At 37.0% G+C, this 19,328-nt stretch overlaps 1 protein-coding gene across 1 annotated transcript in view; it reads left to right on the forward strand.

Annotated features, from left to right (window-relative positions):
- The window catches only part of LanA (laminin subunit alpha), a 147,546-nt gene that overhangs the window by 125,151 nt on the left and 3,067 nt on the right, over positions 1–19,328 (forward strand). The window contains exons 48-58 of the mRNA XM_071590876.1: positions 1,011–1,221; positions 1,373–1,480; positions 1,913–2,137; positions 3,029–3,369; positions 4,869–5,107; positions 5,245–5,277; positions 6,133–6,336; positions 8,329–8,495; positions 9,633–9,878; positions 10,711–10,864; positions 18,657–18,884. Of these exons, the coding sequence (XP_071446977.1) occupies positions 1,011–1,221; positions 1,373–1,480; positions 1,913–2,137; positions 3,029–3,369; positions 4,869–5,107; positions 5,245–5,277; positions 6,133–6,336; positions 8,329–8,495; positions 9,633–9,878; positions 10,711–10,864; positions 18,657–18,884 (2,156 nt within the window). The remainder of the gene's footprint in view (positions 1–1,010; positions 1,222–1,372; positions 1,481–1,912; positions 2,138–3,028; positions 3,370–4,868; positions 5,108–5,244; positions 5,278–6,132; positions 6,337–8,328; positions 8,496–9,632; positions 9,879–10,710; positions 10,865–18,656; positions 18,885–19,328) is intronic.

Genomic DNA, 19,328 nt, shown 5'->3' on the forward strand with positions numbered 1-19,328 from the left:
GTGATTGTTTACTATTAGGTGAATGAGTTTAAATGTGGCTGTACATCCACAAATGATCAATATTTTTCGGGACATCCAGTGGTGTTGACTTCCTCTAAATTGATTGACCAAATCTACCATATGGTTTTAAGTGATCAATGAGTCAAAGTTCACAAGATAGTTGAAGCCACTGGCATATCACAAGGCACAGTGTTTTCAATTTTGAATTAAAAATTGGATATGGAAAAATTCTTGGCAAGATGGGTGCCACATTTGCTCTCAGTAGAGAATAGATGCAATCATGTGGCCGATTCACTTTATCATGAGCCTCACAAGTTTCAGCATCCATACATAACTGCGGGTGAAACATGAATATAACACTACCACACTCCAGAAACAAAGGAACAGTGGAAACAGTGGGTTTCTAAAGCTGATCCAGCTCCAAAGAAGGCAGGGACTATGAAATCAACTGACAAGATGATGGCCACAATTTTTGGAATCATTTAATTGGCGGAATCATCCACATTGATTACTTGCAAAAAAGACAAATGATGAATCATGACAATTATGTTATTGCACCGTTTGAGGGAAAAACTCAAGAAAAAAGTCTAATGAAATCTACACAAAATATTTATTTTGTACTTCTTCCTACAGACTTAATAAACAACCCATGTATATTTGTATCTCTAAAGAGCAGAAACAATTAGAATAGAATTCTAATAGCATGATGTTTGGTTAACAAAAAATTCATGGATTGGTCCCATACATTTTATGCTACCTGATTTCCACCTAATAAAGAATATTAGGCAATTGTTGGGCATATTATATGGAATGGAAATACCATCCAATGTGCAGATGCCTGATTGTATAATATAATTTGTTCCCAACAGTTTACCAGTCAGAGATATCTGAAATAGGATCATATATAGTTTCCAAGAATCTGCTAAAGCATAATCTTGGATATTGTTTTTGTAATGAAATTTATGCAAATTTGGATGGTAAAAAACTTTTTTATATTATTTCCTTCCTAGGGATAAGTTAGTGAACCTACAGCCAAAGACGGGTTTCCGATTTGACGGAAGTGGCTATGCCATTTTGAGTGGTGGAGGATACCAAATGCGACAGAGAAGCGATGTGCAATTGGATTTCAAAACTTTCGCCAAAGATGGCTTACTATTCCTTGTAGAAAAAGATAACTCCTTCCTGTCTGTAGAAATGCGAGGGGGAAAGATAATCTATCAGGTACTTATGCCAATACCTTTTGCTAGATTGATGGCCATAATTTTAATCTTAATAAAAATGTGGCCAGTTGTGTTTGAAATACTCTAGAATAACTGGTGATTGTGCCATGCATGCTGATACTGATATGCCTGCTCTTATTTCTTCACCACAGTATGATTTAGGGTCTGGTGTAGTCTCCCTTAAGTCAAAGAAATCATTCAGTGATGGCAAATGGCACACTGTTGAGGCTGTGAGGCAGAGGAATGAAGGGGCTCTCAAGGTTAGTTATTATCCTCAATCCCTCATTTTAAGTTCATTCCAAAATAATTAAAATGACTGACCATATATGTTAAATTTCCAAGACTTTGATAAAAAATCATCGTATTGAGTAATTTTTGTTTATTTTGCAGGTGATGGCATTAAAGTTAAACTCAGTGGAACATATTGTCAGCAATTTTTTGCTTGATTAAAGCATCTACTGACAAGCTTTTATGTTTTAGCTCAGAATATTTAAGCTGCTATATTGTGCCTTATAGTTATTTCAATATTGTTTCATTCATATGCACTATATTAATTTCAAATTAACATTTGTGGTAAAAATTTTGTTTTTATGCTTACATTTCTCAATAGGCCTTTCAATATGATCACAATTTGTTTTGCATGTAATTTATAATTAAGTATATTGAATATATAATCTGATCTTATTTTCCAGGTTGATGGAGAGTTACTTGATCAGGGAACATCCCCAGGGAGTGCAACAGATTTGATAGTATCTGAGTCTGTATATTTTGGAGGTTACCCAGGGGACCATCATTTCACCAGTGTCACAAACAGAGATTTTGATGGCTGCATTGATCAAGTTCATATAGATGGCACTCCTGTTGACCTCAGTCAGAACACAGAAGCACTTGGAGTGACCCCTGGGTGCCCTGTTAAGGTGAGTAATACATTCCAAGACAGCAGAGATGGGAAAATAGAAGAGGTGTACAAATCCGAACTCTCTTATAATTCTGGTTTGAAGGCACACCTTGAGCCCAAGCTCCTTCTTTCAATTTATGTAAAATCCTGATTATAAAATGCATGTTCTTTCTCTTTGGGAAAGAGATGAACACTTCAAATATGCATTTTTTTGGTTCATACCAAAGAAAGAGCAAATACTTAATTCTTTGCCGAATATTTGTTTTAGGCATTTAAGGTTTGCAATTGAATTATATCCAAAATCAGATTATGTCTAGAGGATTTTAGAGTCAGTGGATATTAACTTCTGAATCAAGCAATATGCAAAGGAGTCTTATGAATTAATTTTTTTAATAAATAAAAAACATTTAAAAAATCACAAACCAGTAATGGAAGTTGCTAGAGGAATGGGAATTCAGGATATGGGATGCAGAGGATTTGGTAAAACTTTCTGTGCTTCTCTGTACATTATATAGTGTAAGTTTAATTCTGACATTGAGGAAGTAATTCTAACTCCAAATTGCATTGGTAGGCAAGACTACATTGAGTAATTCATTGAAATTACTCAATAATATGAATTTTATTTAAGAATAATGATTGACTGTCATACAACAGTTTATTGGGAATCCCTTACCACTCAGGTAAACCATGACACCAAAAGCAGAAACTAATGAGCAGATCCATTCAAACTACTCCACAATAAAGTATCAAATCATAAAGTTCTCTAATGGTATGCATCCAACCATGACTGCATTTGGTCACTAGCAGACCAAAGTGTAGTTCTAGATGTGGACTAATTTCAACTGGAAAATGAGCTAACCTTGAGTTAAAAAAATTCAGTAAAAAATCTGAACTGTCCTTCCATTTTCAGGTGGCCAGTATTGTTTCATTCCTGGAAAATTTCCCTGGCTTCATAATTTGGCCCAATACAACGGCAGACAACTTCCTCCAACTGAACTTTAAATTTAATACTACACATGATGATGGGCTTCTCTTCTACGCAACTGATTCAACGCAATCCATGGGTGTTTCCCTGTCCTTAGTCAATGGCTCGCTGGTGATGCTTGGTCCCCAAGGCAGGGCAAAGGTCTCAACTAGCTCTTCAGCATTATCCAATCCAACCAAATACAGTGATGGGCAGTGGCATGTTGTGACTGCCACATACAGCCTAGATTCCATGCTTTTACACATTGATGACTATGAGTCATTCAGGTGAGTGTTCAGAAAGTGTAACAAAATTAAAATCTCACTAGCACACTTCTGTTAATTTTAAATACATGAATAGTCTGGAACATATTACAGCTGAAAGTTGTTGGAAAAATATGGAGCTAAACAGATGGAGTCATTATGACTGGTGAATTTTTTAACTTAAAATGATTTGAAATATCATTATCAAAAGTCATTTAAAAGCATACTTATAATGAATGGAAATGATAAAAAAACTCCAGCTAAATTCTGAATCTGTTGGTAGACCTTATATTGACACCACAGCAAAAATAGGAAGAAATGAGTCGTTAATGTAAATAATGTACTGGTAGTTAAACTGTTGTTGTATGACTGACCCAGTTAATAAGTAAAGAAAATAGTTTGAGAGATGGCTGAGGCTGATACTTTGTGGAAATCTATTTGTAAAGCACCAACAGGAAGACAGACTCAAAAGCTTTGCATTTCCATGAAAATGTAGAGTCTTTGATTCTGTCTTTGTGCTTTACAAGAGAAATTAACTAATCCAAAGAAAGCTTAAATATATACTGTACAACATAAATATACAACATGATCAAAATATTTTTTTTAGTTTACTGTATGCTTACTCAGCTCAAGTTAAATGTATCACTTTTTACAATTGATTAATAGCATATGACATAACCCATATGCTTACTTGCCATTAAATTTGTGCTTTAAAAGTTACAGGTCTCTCTAATCATATGAGACTAAAGAAAATCAGATAGTTTCAACCTGGTGTTTTCCCACTGTGTTGATATGCTGCAGTTTATTTTTTTGCCATTGTTTTTAATACATGCTAGATGTACTGTGGGAATGATGTGAAGAGTGCAGACTTAGATACAGTGAGTAGTCTGATTAGGTTAGAGGGAAGATGACCGTGTAAATGAAAGAGGAAAATTACTTGGGGTAATGCTGGGAGGAAAGACAATTGCTAAGGCTCCCATTTCACTTCCAACTTCTATCCAGACGGTGCATGCACCCTTCTTTCCATCCTCTTGTCCTCCTCATCTGGTTGCCTGATACTGATCAGGATTGAATGGAACATTAATTATTTGGTGTATTTAGTTTTGTTGTGAATGAAATAAGATAATAATAGTTGCCATTTCACCCTACGATGAGTTGAACATTGAGCAAACTCATGTGAAACCAATCTTTCTGTTTAGGAACTACAGTTTTAATGCAATCTTCAGTTCAAAAAATTAAGGGGCTTTGACTGCTAATCCAATCTTTAGATAATTTTTGATTATTTATTTAATGGTTTTTAACATGCTGTTCCTTATAAGATTCTGAAATTAGATCATTCCAAAGAGTTATATTGAAACATGATCAGAAGCTTTCCCTCATTACTTCACAATAAGGTGATATTTCTCAAGCAGCCAAGCAACAAAACCTTTTAAAAGAAATCATAACTTGAAATTTTTATGGTTCTTTTTTTTGGAGAGGTGAGCATATGAAATTAAGAATTACATAATATGAATTCATTTCAGTTCAAGTGAACCCATGGACCCATTGACAATACGCTATGGAAAACTCTACTTTGGAGGTGTGCCATCTGACATGCGAATCTCCCCTGGGGCTGTGTTTAGTGAGGCTCCCTTTGTAGGCTGCCTGGGTGAGGCCACAATCAATGGGAAGGTCATCAACTTTGCCAATTCCACTAAAGGCATTCACACAGTGCTTGGGAAATGTGTCACTGGTGGATATGAGTATGGAAGACTTCCCGTAGGTGAGTAAATGTGAAAATTACTTCCTTTGGAGCATTTATCTATTCATCAAAAACTGCATTAAAGATATTTAGCATGATTTAGAGTGATATAGAGTGTAGATCACCCATATTGTTCTCTCACTGTTCATTTTGTACAGAACCAACAGATGAAGATTCCGGAGGCACTGATGGTAAGTGAAATATTTTGTGCCCTATCATTAAAAAAAATGCAGAAAAAATTTTTTAGTTGAGAAAAAATATTCATTCATCCCAAGGAGTAATGTAAATATAAGTTGAATTACTCTTTTCCGTTTCACCTTTGCTTCTCCAAAATATGACTAAAATATATTCCAATTTTGACTAATGAGGCTTGGCAAAGAAGAAGCCAGAATTGCATGAAGTATATGGACATTGTGTTAGTGGCTACATTTTAGGTTAAGATCATTATGCTGTGGTATGTATTGAAAAATGAACATATTGTGTCCTCTAAGTCCAAAATTAAATTTTTGATTTTATTCCGTTTTTGGAGACATTTTGCATGTCTAAGATTATGATTGGCATTTGTAATTTCAAAATCTTTGAATATCGGTGTAATTTCCATCATAGTTTGGTTCCTTCTTTTGTCACAATCATCAATTTCTCTCTCTCAGGATTGGAAGTCTATGAAATAAGTCAACCAATTAACGAAAACTTCCCTCTCTGCTTTTACGTTTCACCATTCTTCCTCTTTTATAATATCTTTACAATGGCTGATTATGAATAAAATATCAAATTTGTAATTGCAATGTATTTTTGGATTAACTGGATTTGCTGGTGCATATATCATAAGTCATAGCTGTGTTTCAATATTTATAATTAAGTAGTTACATGATCCTGAATTCTATTTCACTTTCCCTCATCTTATCATGTCTAATTAAATGTTTGTATTTACATTCACTTACATGCCAGATATGATTTTATTTGTCTCCAAGGAAAATTTTTGGGGATAATGAGCATGTTTTCCATTGAGGCAGCCTCTCTTTATCTTCTGCCATGACACTTTGTAGACGATGATAAACCCGATGAAAGTGAGGAGGACACAAGTGTGGAATCACCACTGGAACCTCATCCCACCTCACTCACAGCAATGACGACGGTTCACACAACAATGGCTACATCACCTCCCATAACTCCAAGTGAAGCCAGGTGTCACCTCCCAATGGAACCAGCCCCTGATCCAGATGTGAATGCCGCCAGCGGGTACAGATTTGGTGAGTGAATCGCATGGTGTTATTCCCAGAGTTCTCTGCATTCATTATATTTTTATTGAATGTTTCATTTGTGAGGGAAGATTAATGATGCTCACTAGGATTGAAAACAATTATCAACCTGCACGGTATTTGTGTGCAAAAAAATATGACCACATTTACTTATGACATTAAAGCTCAAACATAATAAGAGGGTAATTTGAAAAGGTCTCAAAATGGAATAGAAATAAACGGCTTACCTCAGTGAAACTTTTTTATTTTTCAATTTAGTCTCCCTGTACCCTAATGCACTTGATCCAGTGATGCTTTAATGTCTGGATCCTATCTCAAAAATTAGTTCCTTGAGCCATTCAAATAACCATCCACTTTGGCCGTTAGTTCTTTGTTCGAAGAGAATCTCCATCCACCGAGGGACATTTTGAGATTAGGGAAGAGATAGAAATCTGATGGAGCCAAAAAAGGCGAATAAGGTGGGCATGGCAACCATTTGTATTTTAGATCAAGTATTTTTGCCATGACAATAGCACTTGTGTGTGGGTGTGCATTGTCTTGATGAAAGATGACTTTCTTCCCTGCCAAACCTGGTCCTCTTTTATCCATCTTTTGCTGTAGTTTGTCCAGGAGGTTAGTGTAGTATTTTCCAGTAATTGTTTGACTAGTGGGAAGATAATTTATCAGCAGAATACCTTTCCCATCCCAGAAAACTGAAGCTATCACCTTTCTGGCTGACCATATTGCCTCTGCTTTCTGTGGTGGTGGTAAATCAACAAGTTTTCACTGCTTTGACTATTGTTTTGTCTCTGGGGTATAGTAGTGGACCCAAGTTTCATCTGTGGTTACAAAGGGCACAGAAAATCTGGTTGGATGCTCTTACAATGGGTCAAATATTGTTCGTGAATTCAAATTTTGATGTGATTGTGATCCTGCATCAAGAGTTATGGCACCCATCTTGCAGATAATTTTCTCATATCCAATTCCTCTGTTGAAATGTGATTGATCCATTCAGATGATACCCATGCAGCTTCAGTAATTTGTCACACTTTCGGTAGGTGATCTGCCTATGACCATTTTCTGCACTTTTGCAATCATTTCTGGGGTAGTGGCACATTTTGCCAATCACTATGTGGATCATCATCTAAGCTGTTCCAACCAAACTTTAACTCACTTGTCCACTTGACAACAGTTGAATATGAAGGGGCAGAGTCCGCTAGAGAGTTCTGATAGTCAGAATGAATTACCTTTGCTTTCATACCTTTCTTTACAAAGTATTTTATCATTGCTTGAATATCAAATTTTTCCAACTTCACAAATCACTACAGGGGAACAACAACAGAGAGGCATCCGCACAACAGATATCTTCCCGGAGGACTAATGTGTTACATTCTTACTCGTAAAGAATTAACTATTACTATGCTGAAAACTTGTCGCACCAACATTGATATCTGGTGGTGATTCTGAGAACCTTTCAAACTACTCTTGTAACACAGATTGTATCCAAAAATTTATTTATGGAAAGCATCAAACTAATATTGCAATGAGCATGATTGTCCAACATGCACATATAATGTTGGTGATATATTTTAAGGCCAAACAGGATAAATGTTTGCAAACTTAGAAAACATCAATGTGACTGCTTAGCACACCATTCACCATAGTACTTGAGAAAATTGCACCCATTAATGCAGTTATTGTTAATCAAATCCAGCCAAAAAGTTGACCGGACTTTTCAGCATATGAGAAACCAATATTTGTCCGAGTAACCAAAACATGCTTGACATTTTTATAGAACCACAGTACTATACCTTATGTAACACTCTACAGTTTCTTAGTACATAATAATCATTGTAAAGGGGATTATACTTCACTCTCATGTGTTATAAGATTGAAACAGTTTGCACCCTATTTCATTTAGTTTTACAAGTTTCAAAATAAATTTTTCCAATTATTTTATCTCTATGAATGTGACATAATTCCTTCCCTTTATTGCTTTATTAGGGACAGAGAGGAGGAGTCGACTTGAGTATGAAAGTGTCCCCGCACGATTCAGGAGCAGGTATGAATTCACTATTGAATTCAATACCATGGAGCCTGATGGTATCATTTTCTATGTGGCGGATCAAAGACACATAGATTACATCTCCCTGATTCTAAAAGGTGGAATCGTAAGTTATTCATATTCTTCACTCACCAGGGACAATTGCTTTAGCTACTGTTCATTAAGGAGTTGCAAAAACTCTGTCTGATGGAATGCCTTCAAAATGGCAATTAATTTTTAGATACTGTTAGGGTAAAGTTTTCCCTTTACGATTTTAATTGCTTTTAAGACATTATGAAACTCTCAGCATGGCAATGCTGTTTCAGAACTCAGAATCCTCTTCAATAATGGATTCAGATTTTCATCTTTGCCAAACTGTAGTGGTTTAAAAATATACCGCCATTATTAATCTGATGAATTCATTTTCCTATTTTAAAATATGGAAGATTCATGCTCCCTTTCCCTTGTGATTAGATGAATGGTGACATACTAAATAGCTCATTATATGATATGTGATTGGAATGGAGAGAGAAAGGGAATGGAGCTGCAGATGAACATCAAGAGAGTCGCAGATCCAACGGGAACATTAAAATTATTATGTATAAGCAGCACACCTTAAGTGGTTGATTTTGCAATTTCTTTTATGGAAAAGAAACGGTTACTGATAAACAATGTTCCCTTGGTAGGATAGCATCTTAAGTTCTAGAGGTTTATGGTTCCACTGTATTTAGTCACATCTGAATTTTATGATATATTTTTAGTTAAGTATTATAATATCAAAATCAAATTCATTACATTCTGATCTGATTGCATTCAGTATGCAAAAGATATCCTTATTTCAAAACGACATTGACAAAATCATTAAGTGTAAACAAAGTGAAAAACTCTAGTCTACATATATAATCTGGGCCAAAATTCTTTCTAAAATGAGGATATTTAATCCATCAGTAATAGTATAAAGCTTTTCTTAGCTATCTTCAGTTTATCATCCCCCATATCTAGGCTAAGCATAATGATGGTGAGGAAACTTTGGATCCCATGATCAATACCTGAGTAATGTCCATTAAATCTGAAAATTTTAATGAATTATATTTTATCCATAAATGATGCCAAATGATATCAAATCATCATGACATTTCAAAATTTTACAACTCCAAGTGCATTCTAGCACATACTTAGTTGAATTAATCTTAACATAGCGCATATTGATGTTATTTCAAAGTCATAGTTCATCTTTTCACTAACTACCTGTTTTTACTCCCAGCTTTATTACTCATTCAACTGTGGCTCTGGGCCTGCTCTCATCACATCAGAAGAAACTTACAATGATGGGCAATGGCACTCAGTGACCTTCTCACGTCAGCACACACTGGGGAAACTCAATGTGGACCATGCTGAGGTGGGCGAAGGGTCATCGAAAGGCAACACTAAGGCACTCAATGTGCTGCCACCATTCTTTGTTGGAGGCATCTCGGAGACTGCTGGATTGGAAGCAAAGGGAAATCTGAGGGTGAGCCAAGCCTTGCTGCAAGGTGTTGTAGTACCCTGCATGCAACTGCTGTACCAATGACAAAAAACATTTTTTCATAATTTATTTTCAATATATAAACTCTTGACTTCCTCTTAAACATGTGACTCATTAATGTTTTGCTAATTGATAATGTACCATTACAGGATATGTTAAATTGATTTCTGCTTCTTAAATTTTAATTGTACATGGAAGTGTTTGGGAAATGAACAGTAGGGGATGTTTTCCAATGTGATCAGCAAATTGTAATGTCCAATTGAATATGATTAGACCAATTTAGATGCATATGCTATGTAATTTTTGTTGAATGGTTCGTTATGGCAAGTCTATGACAAAGTCAGGCATCAGGTAACAGTCTCTGTCAAACTTCATAGATTAGTAAAAAAGTAATGAGCAAGCTATTTTTTCCGATTGAGTCCATTGGACCTCCATTTATTTTGACATTAACATTTGGATATTCTCCCAAAAATCAAATCCAAAACAAGTGACAATAAACACAATAATTGTGGAAGCCCACAGGTTGTTCCATGCATGCCGAGAACTGGGAAAAGTAATAATACTTGTTAATTTGTTCGCAAGCACTCAATCTGTGGGTGCATGAAGTGCCAACTGAAATAATATTCCTTTTTCTCATTAAGATATGTCTGGGATGATCTGCAGGCTATAAATTAGTTAAATAATAATATAATCCCTGTTATATTGATTAAAATTGTTTTTTTGAAGGAGTGTTGGACATCACTGAATAAGTATAGAAAGTTGAAGATAAATGGCTGTGCATTAAGTTACTTCCTTATTTGCCTCTCATCATGCTTAGGGTGTGAACAGCAGTTTCCCAGGATGCCTTCGAAACTTCCGCATGAATGGTAAAACTGTTGGTGATCCTTCAGTTGCTGAAGGTGTCATCCCATGCTCTGAGAAAGTGGAACCTGGTTTCTTCTTCTCTGCTGCTGGAGGATATGTCAGAATAGGTAACTAAATGTGGGAAAAAGTAATTGTAAATAATTCACTTTTCAGTGTCACATTCCATTTTTTCTTCATTGCATTCAAACAATTGAGTACTATCTTTGCAGAGGTAATCAGGTGAAAGTCACAATGGCAATTAACCCAGTAGGTTATGAAAATTGATTTACTAAAAGCTGCACTACTGGTAGCATTTATTGAAACACTGAACTTACTGTCACTGAAGGTCAATATGCTAAATGCAAGTTTTATTAAGTGACTGGTATTAAAAGTGGTTAAGCAAATCTTGGAATATCCTATTTCATGTCTGAGGGATAATTGAATACCGTTTAAATTAATACTCTGTAATACAACCCATCCCCTCCCCGGACTACAACCTTGACGTGGTGGAAGGGCTTGTGCGTTCTGATGACCCCTAGAGCTGTACTGGCGGGAGTAATAAAAATTGCTCCTGGTAGGGTCACCCATGCCAGATAGGTCGAAGGTTAGGAGCCAGACGAAAGGTAGTCCACGCAGCGTCTGTTCCTCAGTGAGGCGGCTGCAATGGCGTCTGACCCCAGTGGGGCGGCCAGTAAGTGATGGTGTCACGTTAAAAACACTATTGAGGAAGGCAACGGGAAACCACCTCAATTATCATTCCCAAGAACAATGTGATGGACAATAGAGATATTTTGAGTCCTGGCAACCACGGGGCTCGGCCCAATCGGCCGTGTGTCGTGCCCGGCAGCGGGGGAGGCAAGGCTTCCGCGGTCGTCATCCCACGAAACCCTTGCAAGGGAAAACCAGCAGCAGCAGGACAGAAGACGCAGGAGAAGAAGACCAAATTAGTTAGAATAGGAACGTGGAATGTTAGGACAATGATGAGGACGGGGAAATTGGAGAATGTTAAGCGAGAGATGGAAAGGGGAAATATAGATATTTTAGGTCTATGCGAGGTGAGATGGAAAGATAGCGGGGATTACTGGAGTGATAAGTATAGAATAATATACAGCGGTGGGGACGAGAGCCAACGAGGGGTCGCCATAGTATTAAATGAAGAGGTAGGAAGAAGCGTAGTCAACATAGAGCAGGTAACGGATAGAATACTACTAGTGGAGATAAAAGCAGAACCGACGAACTTAGTTATTATCCAGGTATACATGCCACCGAGCAACCATAAGGAAGAAGAGGTCGATAGGATATACGATCAGTTAGAGGACATGATTGCATGTGTTCCTGCAGGGAAACATTTGATAGTGATGGGGGATTGGAATGCGACAGTAGGCGAAGGAAGAGATGGTGATGAGGTGGGGGACTACGGTTTAGGCACGAGGAATGACCGCGGGGAGAAAGCAGTTGAGTTCTGCAGGAGACAGGGGTTAGTTATCACCAACACTTGGTTCAGACACCACAAAAGACGCAGGTATACATGGAAAATGCCAGGTGACTCGGGAAGATATCAGCTAGATTATATCCTGGTTAGACACAGGTTTAGGAACAGTGTGATAAATTCCCACAGCTTCCCGGGAGCGGATGCGGACTCAGACCACAATTTAGTTGTTATGAAATGTAGCGTACGTTTTAAAAAGATAAGGCAGGGGCGGCGAGTTAGAAAATGGAATGTAGAAGCATTAAATGGGTTGAAAAGAAAGGAATACAAACAGGCGGTAGAGAAAATCATGGAGGACGGTAAAGAGCTAAGTACTATTGAAGAAAAATGGGAATGTATCAAGAAAGGGTTGTCTAAAGCGGCAAAAGACACTATTGGAACCGTTAACGCTAAAAGGACTCGTAAACCATGGATCACGGATGAGATGATTACAAAAATGGATGAGCGGCGAAAATGGAAGAATATAAATACAGAATTAGGCAAAATGAAGTACAAAGAATTGAACAATAAATTGAGGCGGGCAACAAATAAAGCAAAGGAAGCATGGTGGAAGACGCAGTGCGAGAATATGGAAAGTCTGCAGAGGAAGGGGGAAATCGGTGCGCTTTACAGCATAGTTAAATCTTTATCGGGAAGTAAGAAAGGGAGATCAACGATAGCAGTTAGAGATAAGGCCGGTAAGGTAATAGTTGACGCAGGAAAGATCCAAGAGAGATGGAAGGAATATGTAGAAGACCTGTATAGTAAAGAGCTTAGACCAACAAAGTTAGACATTGAAAAGGAACATGACGTAGAGGAAGATAGCTTAGGTCCAGGCATACTAGACAATGAGATAGAAAGGGCATTAAGGGAGATGAAACTAAATAAGGCCGTGGGGGTAGATAACATTCCCGTGGAACTTTTGAAATGCTTGGGAAAATGTGGGAGGAAGAGGCTATATGGGCTGATCCGTAGTATTTATGAGGAGGGAATCTGGCCGGACGACTTTGTGAGATCAGTTTTAGTTCCTATTCCGAAAAAGGTAAAGGCCACGTCATGTGAGGACTATAGGACAATTAGTTTGATATCCCACGCAGCTAAGGTTGTTCTCAGGATCATAAACAAAAGGATAGAGAGTAGGGCAAATGATTACTTAGGGGATGATCAGTTTGGGTTTAGGAAGGGGAGAGGTACGCGTGATGCCATTGCAGTAATGAGGTTATTAATCGAGAGGAATATAGAACACAACCAGGAGGTATTTGCCTGTTTCGTAGATTTCGGAAAAGCGTTTGATAGAGTGAATTGGGAAAAACTAATGAGTATATTGCAGAAAATAGGAATAGATTGGAGGGAAAGGAGGCTAATCCGCAACCTGTACATGTCTCAGACTGCTCAGGTGCGGGTGGGAAACGGGGAGTCAGGATGGGCAGTGTTAGGAAGGGGTGTAAGGCAGGGTTGCCCATTATCACCGTTGCTGTTCAACCTGTACGCAGAAGAAATGATCAAAGAGGCATGGGAAGAACTCGAGGTAGGAATGAAAGTGGGCGGGGAATTCGTAAAATCAGTTAGGTTTGCTGATGACCAAGCTTTAGTTTGTCAGTCAGCCAAGGGGCTGCAAGCATTGCTTAGTGAATTGGAAATTCAGTGCGACAGGTATGGGATGAGAATCAATATTAATAAAACAAAGGTTATGCGATTTTCTAGAAAGAAAAAGGCCAAGCTTAACATTAAAATAGGAGGGCAAAAGCTAGAGCAGGTAGACCAGTTTACGTATCTCGGTAGTGTTTTGGACCAACACGGTCAAAGTAGTAGGGACGTAAGGAGAAGAATTGCGCTAGGCAAAGAGGCTTTCACAAGGAGGAGGGAGTTGATGACGGGGACTTTGAGTAAGGATGTTAAGAAAAGACTCGTAAAAACTTTGATATGGAGCGTAGCTATGTACGGCGCGGAAACGTGGTCATTGAAGCAGGAGGATAGACGTAGACTGGAGGCTTTTGAAATGTGGGTGTGGAGAAGAATGGAGAAGGTGAAATGGACAGAGAAGAAAACAAATGAGGAAGTACTTGGTATGGTGGGCGAAGAGAGGGGTTTGTTGGGAGCAATCCTATGGAGGCAGGAAAAGTGGATGAAGGGGGTGTTGACCGGCAGTGGGATGTTGAAGACTGTGATAGAGGGTAGAATGTTGGGCAAAAGAGGAAAGGGAAGGAACAGGATAGGGATGTTGGACGGGATGAAGGGAGGAAGAAAGTACTCAGAGATGAAGAGGGACCTGATATAGAGTAGGATGATGGATTTTGTGTTTTGTTAGGAGTAATAAAATATTTGTTTGGTGGTTGTGTCAGTCCAAAAACCTACCTTAACTGGTAGATTACTTAAAAAAAAAAAAATACAACCCATAATCTAATTTCAAATGAATTAGAAAAATATTTTATGATATTTTATTAGCCATATCCAGAGTTTTATTATTATTAATTTCAAAGTGAATTAGTCAACGTTCAAGCAAATGTAAAACAGGTTGCAAACAATCAAGCTTGTTTGAATACTTCATTTCTATGTTAGAAATTCTATGCTATAGTTCACATATGTGTTTATAGTGTGTCTTGGGGGTAGCTCGAGCGTGAGGTTATCTATAATTAATGGTTTCTGGCATAACTTTATGGAACCGATTCATTATAAATAAATGAAAGGACTAACTTTGTAGTTCCACACGAAAACGATTTATTCACACGACCCGGGTTTCGAAGAGAGAGAGCTCACCTGATGATGAAGTTTTACTTCGAAACCCGGGTCATGTGAATAAATCGTTTTCGTGTGGAACTACAAAGTTAGTCCTTTCATTTATTTATAATGAGGTTATCTCTTTTAATTAATTACTGAAGAACGTCTGTTGTGTATAATTGCTTTCTTTGTTTCTGTAAGGGTCAATGAGTTATATTTCCATATTTTGTACCACATTTTATTATGGCCTTCGTAAAATATTTCCATTTACAGTTTATTTGTGAATGTAGAAAGTGATTGAAATGAAGAACACAATATTTCCACTGTTCTTTATTTATGTACAACTAGTTTCAATGCTTAGGCATCATCATCAGGTACAAATTAATCAAGTTGCAGTCCATTTATAAACCACTTTTTTCCCCCTCCTTCCCCCCCTCTCTCAACCACCCCCCCTCCCTCATGAATGGTATATAAATGGACTGCAACTTGATTAATTTGTACCTGATGATGACGCCTAGGCATTGAAACTAGTTGTATGTAAATAAAGAACAGTAGAAATGCACATTGTGTTCTTCATTTAATGAACATGAGCTTCCACAAAGTTGAGCCTGGAACAATGGAATATAGAAAGTGCTATTAAATAATTTGTTTCTTAAATCACAAACACACATATGAATGTCGAACTGCACAAGAGAAAATCACATATTTCTTTGGGACATGACTCATTATTTATTGCTAGACTTGCTAGAGATTTATAAATTATCATAAGCAAAACTCGACTCTTTGCTTTCTTCAATTATGAGTGACCGTGAAATTTTCATGCAAAATGCAAAACAGTTTCACCACATTCTATTGTCAAGGTTTTACATCATGAACAACAGAAAATTGTGGCTTTTACCTTTGCTATGATACCAATCTTTATTATTATTTTGAAATTACCTGATTACATGCTTCATTTTCCCATGGACGATATCCAGCAAGTAAATGTTCATGATGTTATTTCCTGATTAAACTGCTTTGCTCTAAACCTACCATGGCCCTAGTTGCATGGTGAATTCAGCTGTCAATCGATATTCTTTATCGAAAAACTTCATCTCCATCATCTTTTTCCTTATTCTCACCTTTTTTACTTTGCACCAATTCAACTATTTCCTGGTCTATAAAAGTATGTTAAACTGGAGTATTGTAGTAAGCATCTATCTATGTATTCTTCCAAATTAACGGTTGCCTTCAACTTAGGATTTTTGCGACTTTTTGCATATTCAATCAACCCCATCAAAATGCATTTTACTTTAGAAATTTGAATCCTTTGAACTTCAATTGGTATATCAATTTCATCCATCCTTAAAGCAAGCTATCCAAATCATGCGTTTTTCAAAATGGATTTCTGAATACTTTCTCATACATGTGAGAGTCCAAATCCTATCTTTTAGCTTTTATTCTTTTTCCTTTTTTCATCACCAATTTACCTGAATTTATGCTAACAAAAAATTGTTTCATATAATTAGATGAATAATGTCATTTTATTGATCTGTAAACTATATATGGCATTCTTTTATCTAATAGATGTCAATGAAAATAAAGCCATTGTAGCCAAGAAGTTATATGTGCACAGTAAACCCTGATCAATCTGGACCTAGCTGATTCAGACTCTTACGAAATCTGCAGTGTAGCCTTGTAGTACAGGTGGGGTTGTTATTAAGGGGTTGTGAGAGGCAACCTTGCTGTAGTCTGTCAGGAATATGCTTAGCTCTTCATTAGGTTGGGTTGCAAAACAATGTTTTGGAATTCATTCAGGCCTTGAGATTATTTGGAGCCATTTATGATTAATAACATGGGGATAAAAAATTTTGATTTGGACAATTCCCATTGGACTCCTGGAAGTCCTCTTTGGCATCCACCTTGTAAGAAACCTGCTTGACCCCCTGAGTCTCATCAGCTTATTTCACATGGCTAGCAATGAATAGTGGTTCATACATACATATGAAGGAATGCATTCTAAAGGAATTCTTAGGCTGTAGCAGATGTATAAAACCTCTAATGGGACTATTTTTATAGAGGAACAAAAATATGATGACCTTTTTTCCTACAAAAAAACTTGAAAAACCATGATTGTACCATGATTCTTCAGGTTAGAATGTATGAAAAATACTTGGATCAGACAGAAAAGTATCAACATATTTAGATGTTAACACTTAATATGAATAAATTTGAAGTTACATTAAAAAATTAGCAGCTGCATGTATATCAATGTTTATCCATTGTAGAATCCCAGAAATTCATCATTACTGCTGGTAACTCATTTCCACTCTTATTTTCACTGGGGTTGTCACTTTCCTCCCTTCACGATGTCATCTTCTCTTCCATGAAGTGCATTGTTACTATCACAGTTTCTAACAGACATTATGATAGTCTCACTTTTAACTTTCCTCTAGAACTTTTTCAGTCACAAATACTATAAAGTGACAATGGTTTCATTATTCCTACCAGTATGATGTCTTGAGCTGGTGCCTTATAACCTTTTTTTCATATTCAAGAGGCAGTTTCAATGGAAGCTTTGACCATTTAGGAGCACATGAACATACATATTTTTAGGAAGTTCTTTTGGTGAAATTTTGAAACTCTGTAGCTTACTCTGACTAAAAACAGTGATATGGGGTGAAGTGAACTCAGAGGGTTGAGCAGGATGCCCTTTCAGCTGGTGCCAAGTCATCACCAGGCCAGAACAAATTTCAAGAACAATTTTTTTTCACCCTACCATGCTATCTATATGCATAGGCAATTAATGATTATGGGAGGGAGTTCAGGAAAATTATGTTACCAGAAGATGAATGATAGCAAGGGGCCATCTATGGATGATGGTATGTGCAAGGAGCAGAAACGCATGACAATAGCATACAAGATGCTGCATAAAAAAATTGTGAAATACTTGCATGAAGAGAACTTTAATGCATGCAGGGGTTGGCTATGACAGTTAAGGAGGATAAATTGTATTTGTGATGAAAGTGTGTCACCAGTTCTAAAGGTGATACCCTGGCAGCACTTGTGGAGAAATTGCAGGCACTGATTTAGGAATATGATGCACAGTTATTCCAGATCTATAATGCAAAGGAAATGGGTAGGTAACAAATAGCTTGAAAAGAAAATATGCAAGCTTTACCAAGTGAATCCAAGTTTCCCAGATGCATAAGTATTTTATATGATTGTTGATCAAGGACACCCTAAATTAGAGGATAAAAGTGTTCCATGGGGTTGCCATGTGTCAAAACCCCAGAAAATCTGGTTTTTGCTTCATATGGTCTACCCTTGGCCCCCGTATAGTGTGGGTTTGATGGTTTACTGTGTATATTTATTTCTGATTATTCATCATTTTCAATTAACTACAGTTATCTTCCCCTCAGCTACCATGTATACTCATGTTCTACTGTATCATTATGGGGAGCAATGGGAGCTTGTTCATAATACAGAATGCTATTGAGTTTGTTTTTCAGTAACCCGGGAACTTCCTATATTTTCAAATTTAAAAAGCTGAGAAAAACCAGTGAGGTTTTTTAGTTTTTCTTTTATTTTTGGGGACCCTTGGGAAAATAAGGGGTCTATGTACTTATAAACTAGGTACTTCTGTTCGCCATTCAACATTTACACAATTAAATAAGAATTGAAAGTTCTAAATGTAACAAAAATGTTAGCTCTTGCAATATAATTTGATAAATGGTTCAATATTTCTTTTCCAGCAAATTTATTTAAAGTAGGAATCAAGATTGAGATAGCAATGGACATCAAGCCTAGGAACATAACAGGCATATTAATGTCTGTGCATGGAAAACGTGACTTCCTAGTGCTCCAGATGGTCAATGGGGTTATCAAATTCACTGTGGATAATGGGAAAGGTGCTATATCAGCAGCATATGTACCACCGCATCCACACTTCTTCTGTGATGGACAGTGGCACACAATCTCAGGTGAGCTATGTTTGTGTCTATTGATGAGTGGGGGGGACTTTTGTCTGCTGCATGGTCCAGCCAATTCACTTCGTATGCATCCACCATCATGAAAATTTCTCTTGAAACGAGCTGAATATAATTTGATTCAAAGAATATGAACCAGTTAAATTTACTACTACTAGGCTTTAATGTTATCATTGCTTGTTTCTTTTTTGAAATAGTTTGCAGGTATTACTGGTTACAATGTGAGCACATTCAAGTTTTATGATGTGGTAGATGTCATGCAGCCCTTTCCAAATAAAAATTCATTATTTACTTTCACCATTCATGTATGGGTTTAATTTCACCTATTAAATGCTTTCTTTCTTCCTCTCTATTTCATTCACTTTTTGCGAACATGATTTCCTAACATTACATGAATTTTTTATATATCTCAAAGTTTGGAGGATTTGCTAGATTGGT

This window comes from Hetaerina americana, unplaced genomic scaffold (genome assembly GCF_022747635.1).
Source record: "Hetaerina americana unplaced genomic scaffold, ioHetAmer1.1.p SCAF_4, whole genome shotgun sequence".
NCBI classification, from domain to species: Eukaryota; Metazoa; Arthropoda; class Insecta; order Odonata; family Calopterygidae; genus Hetaerina; species Hetaerina americana.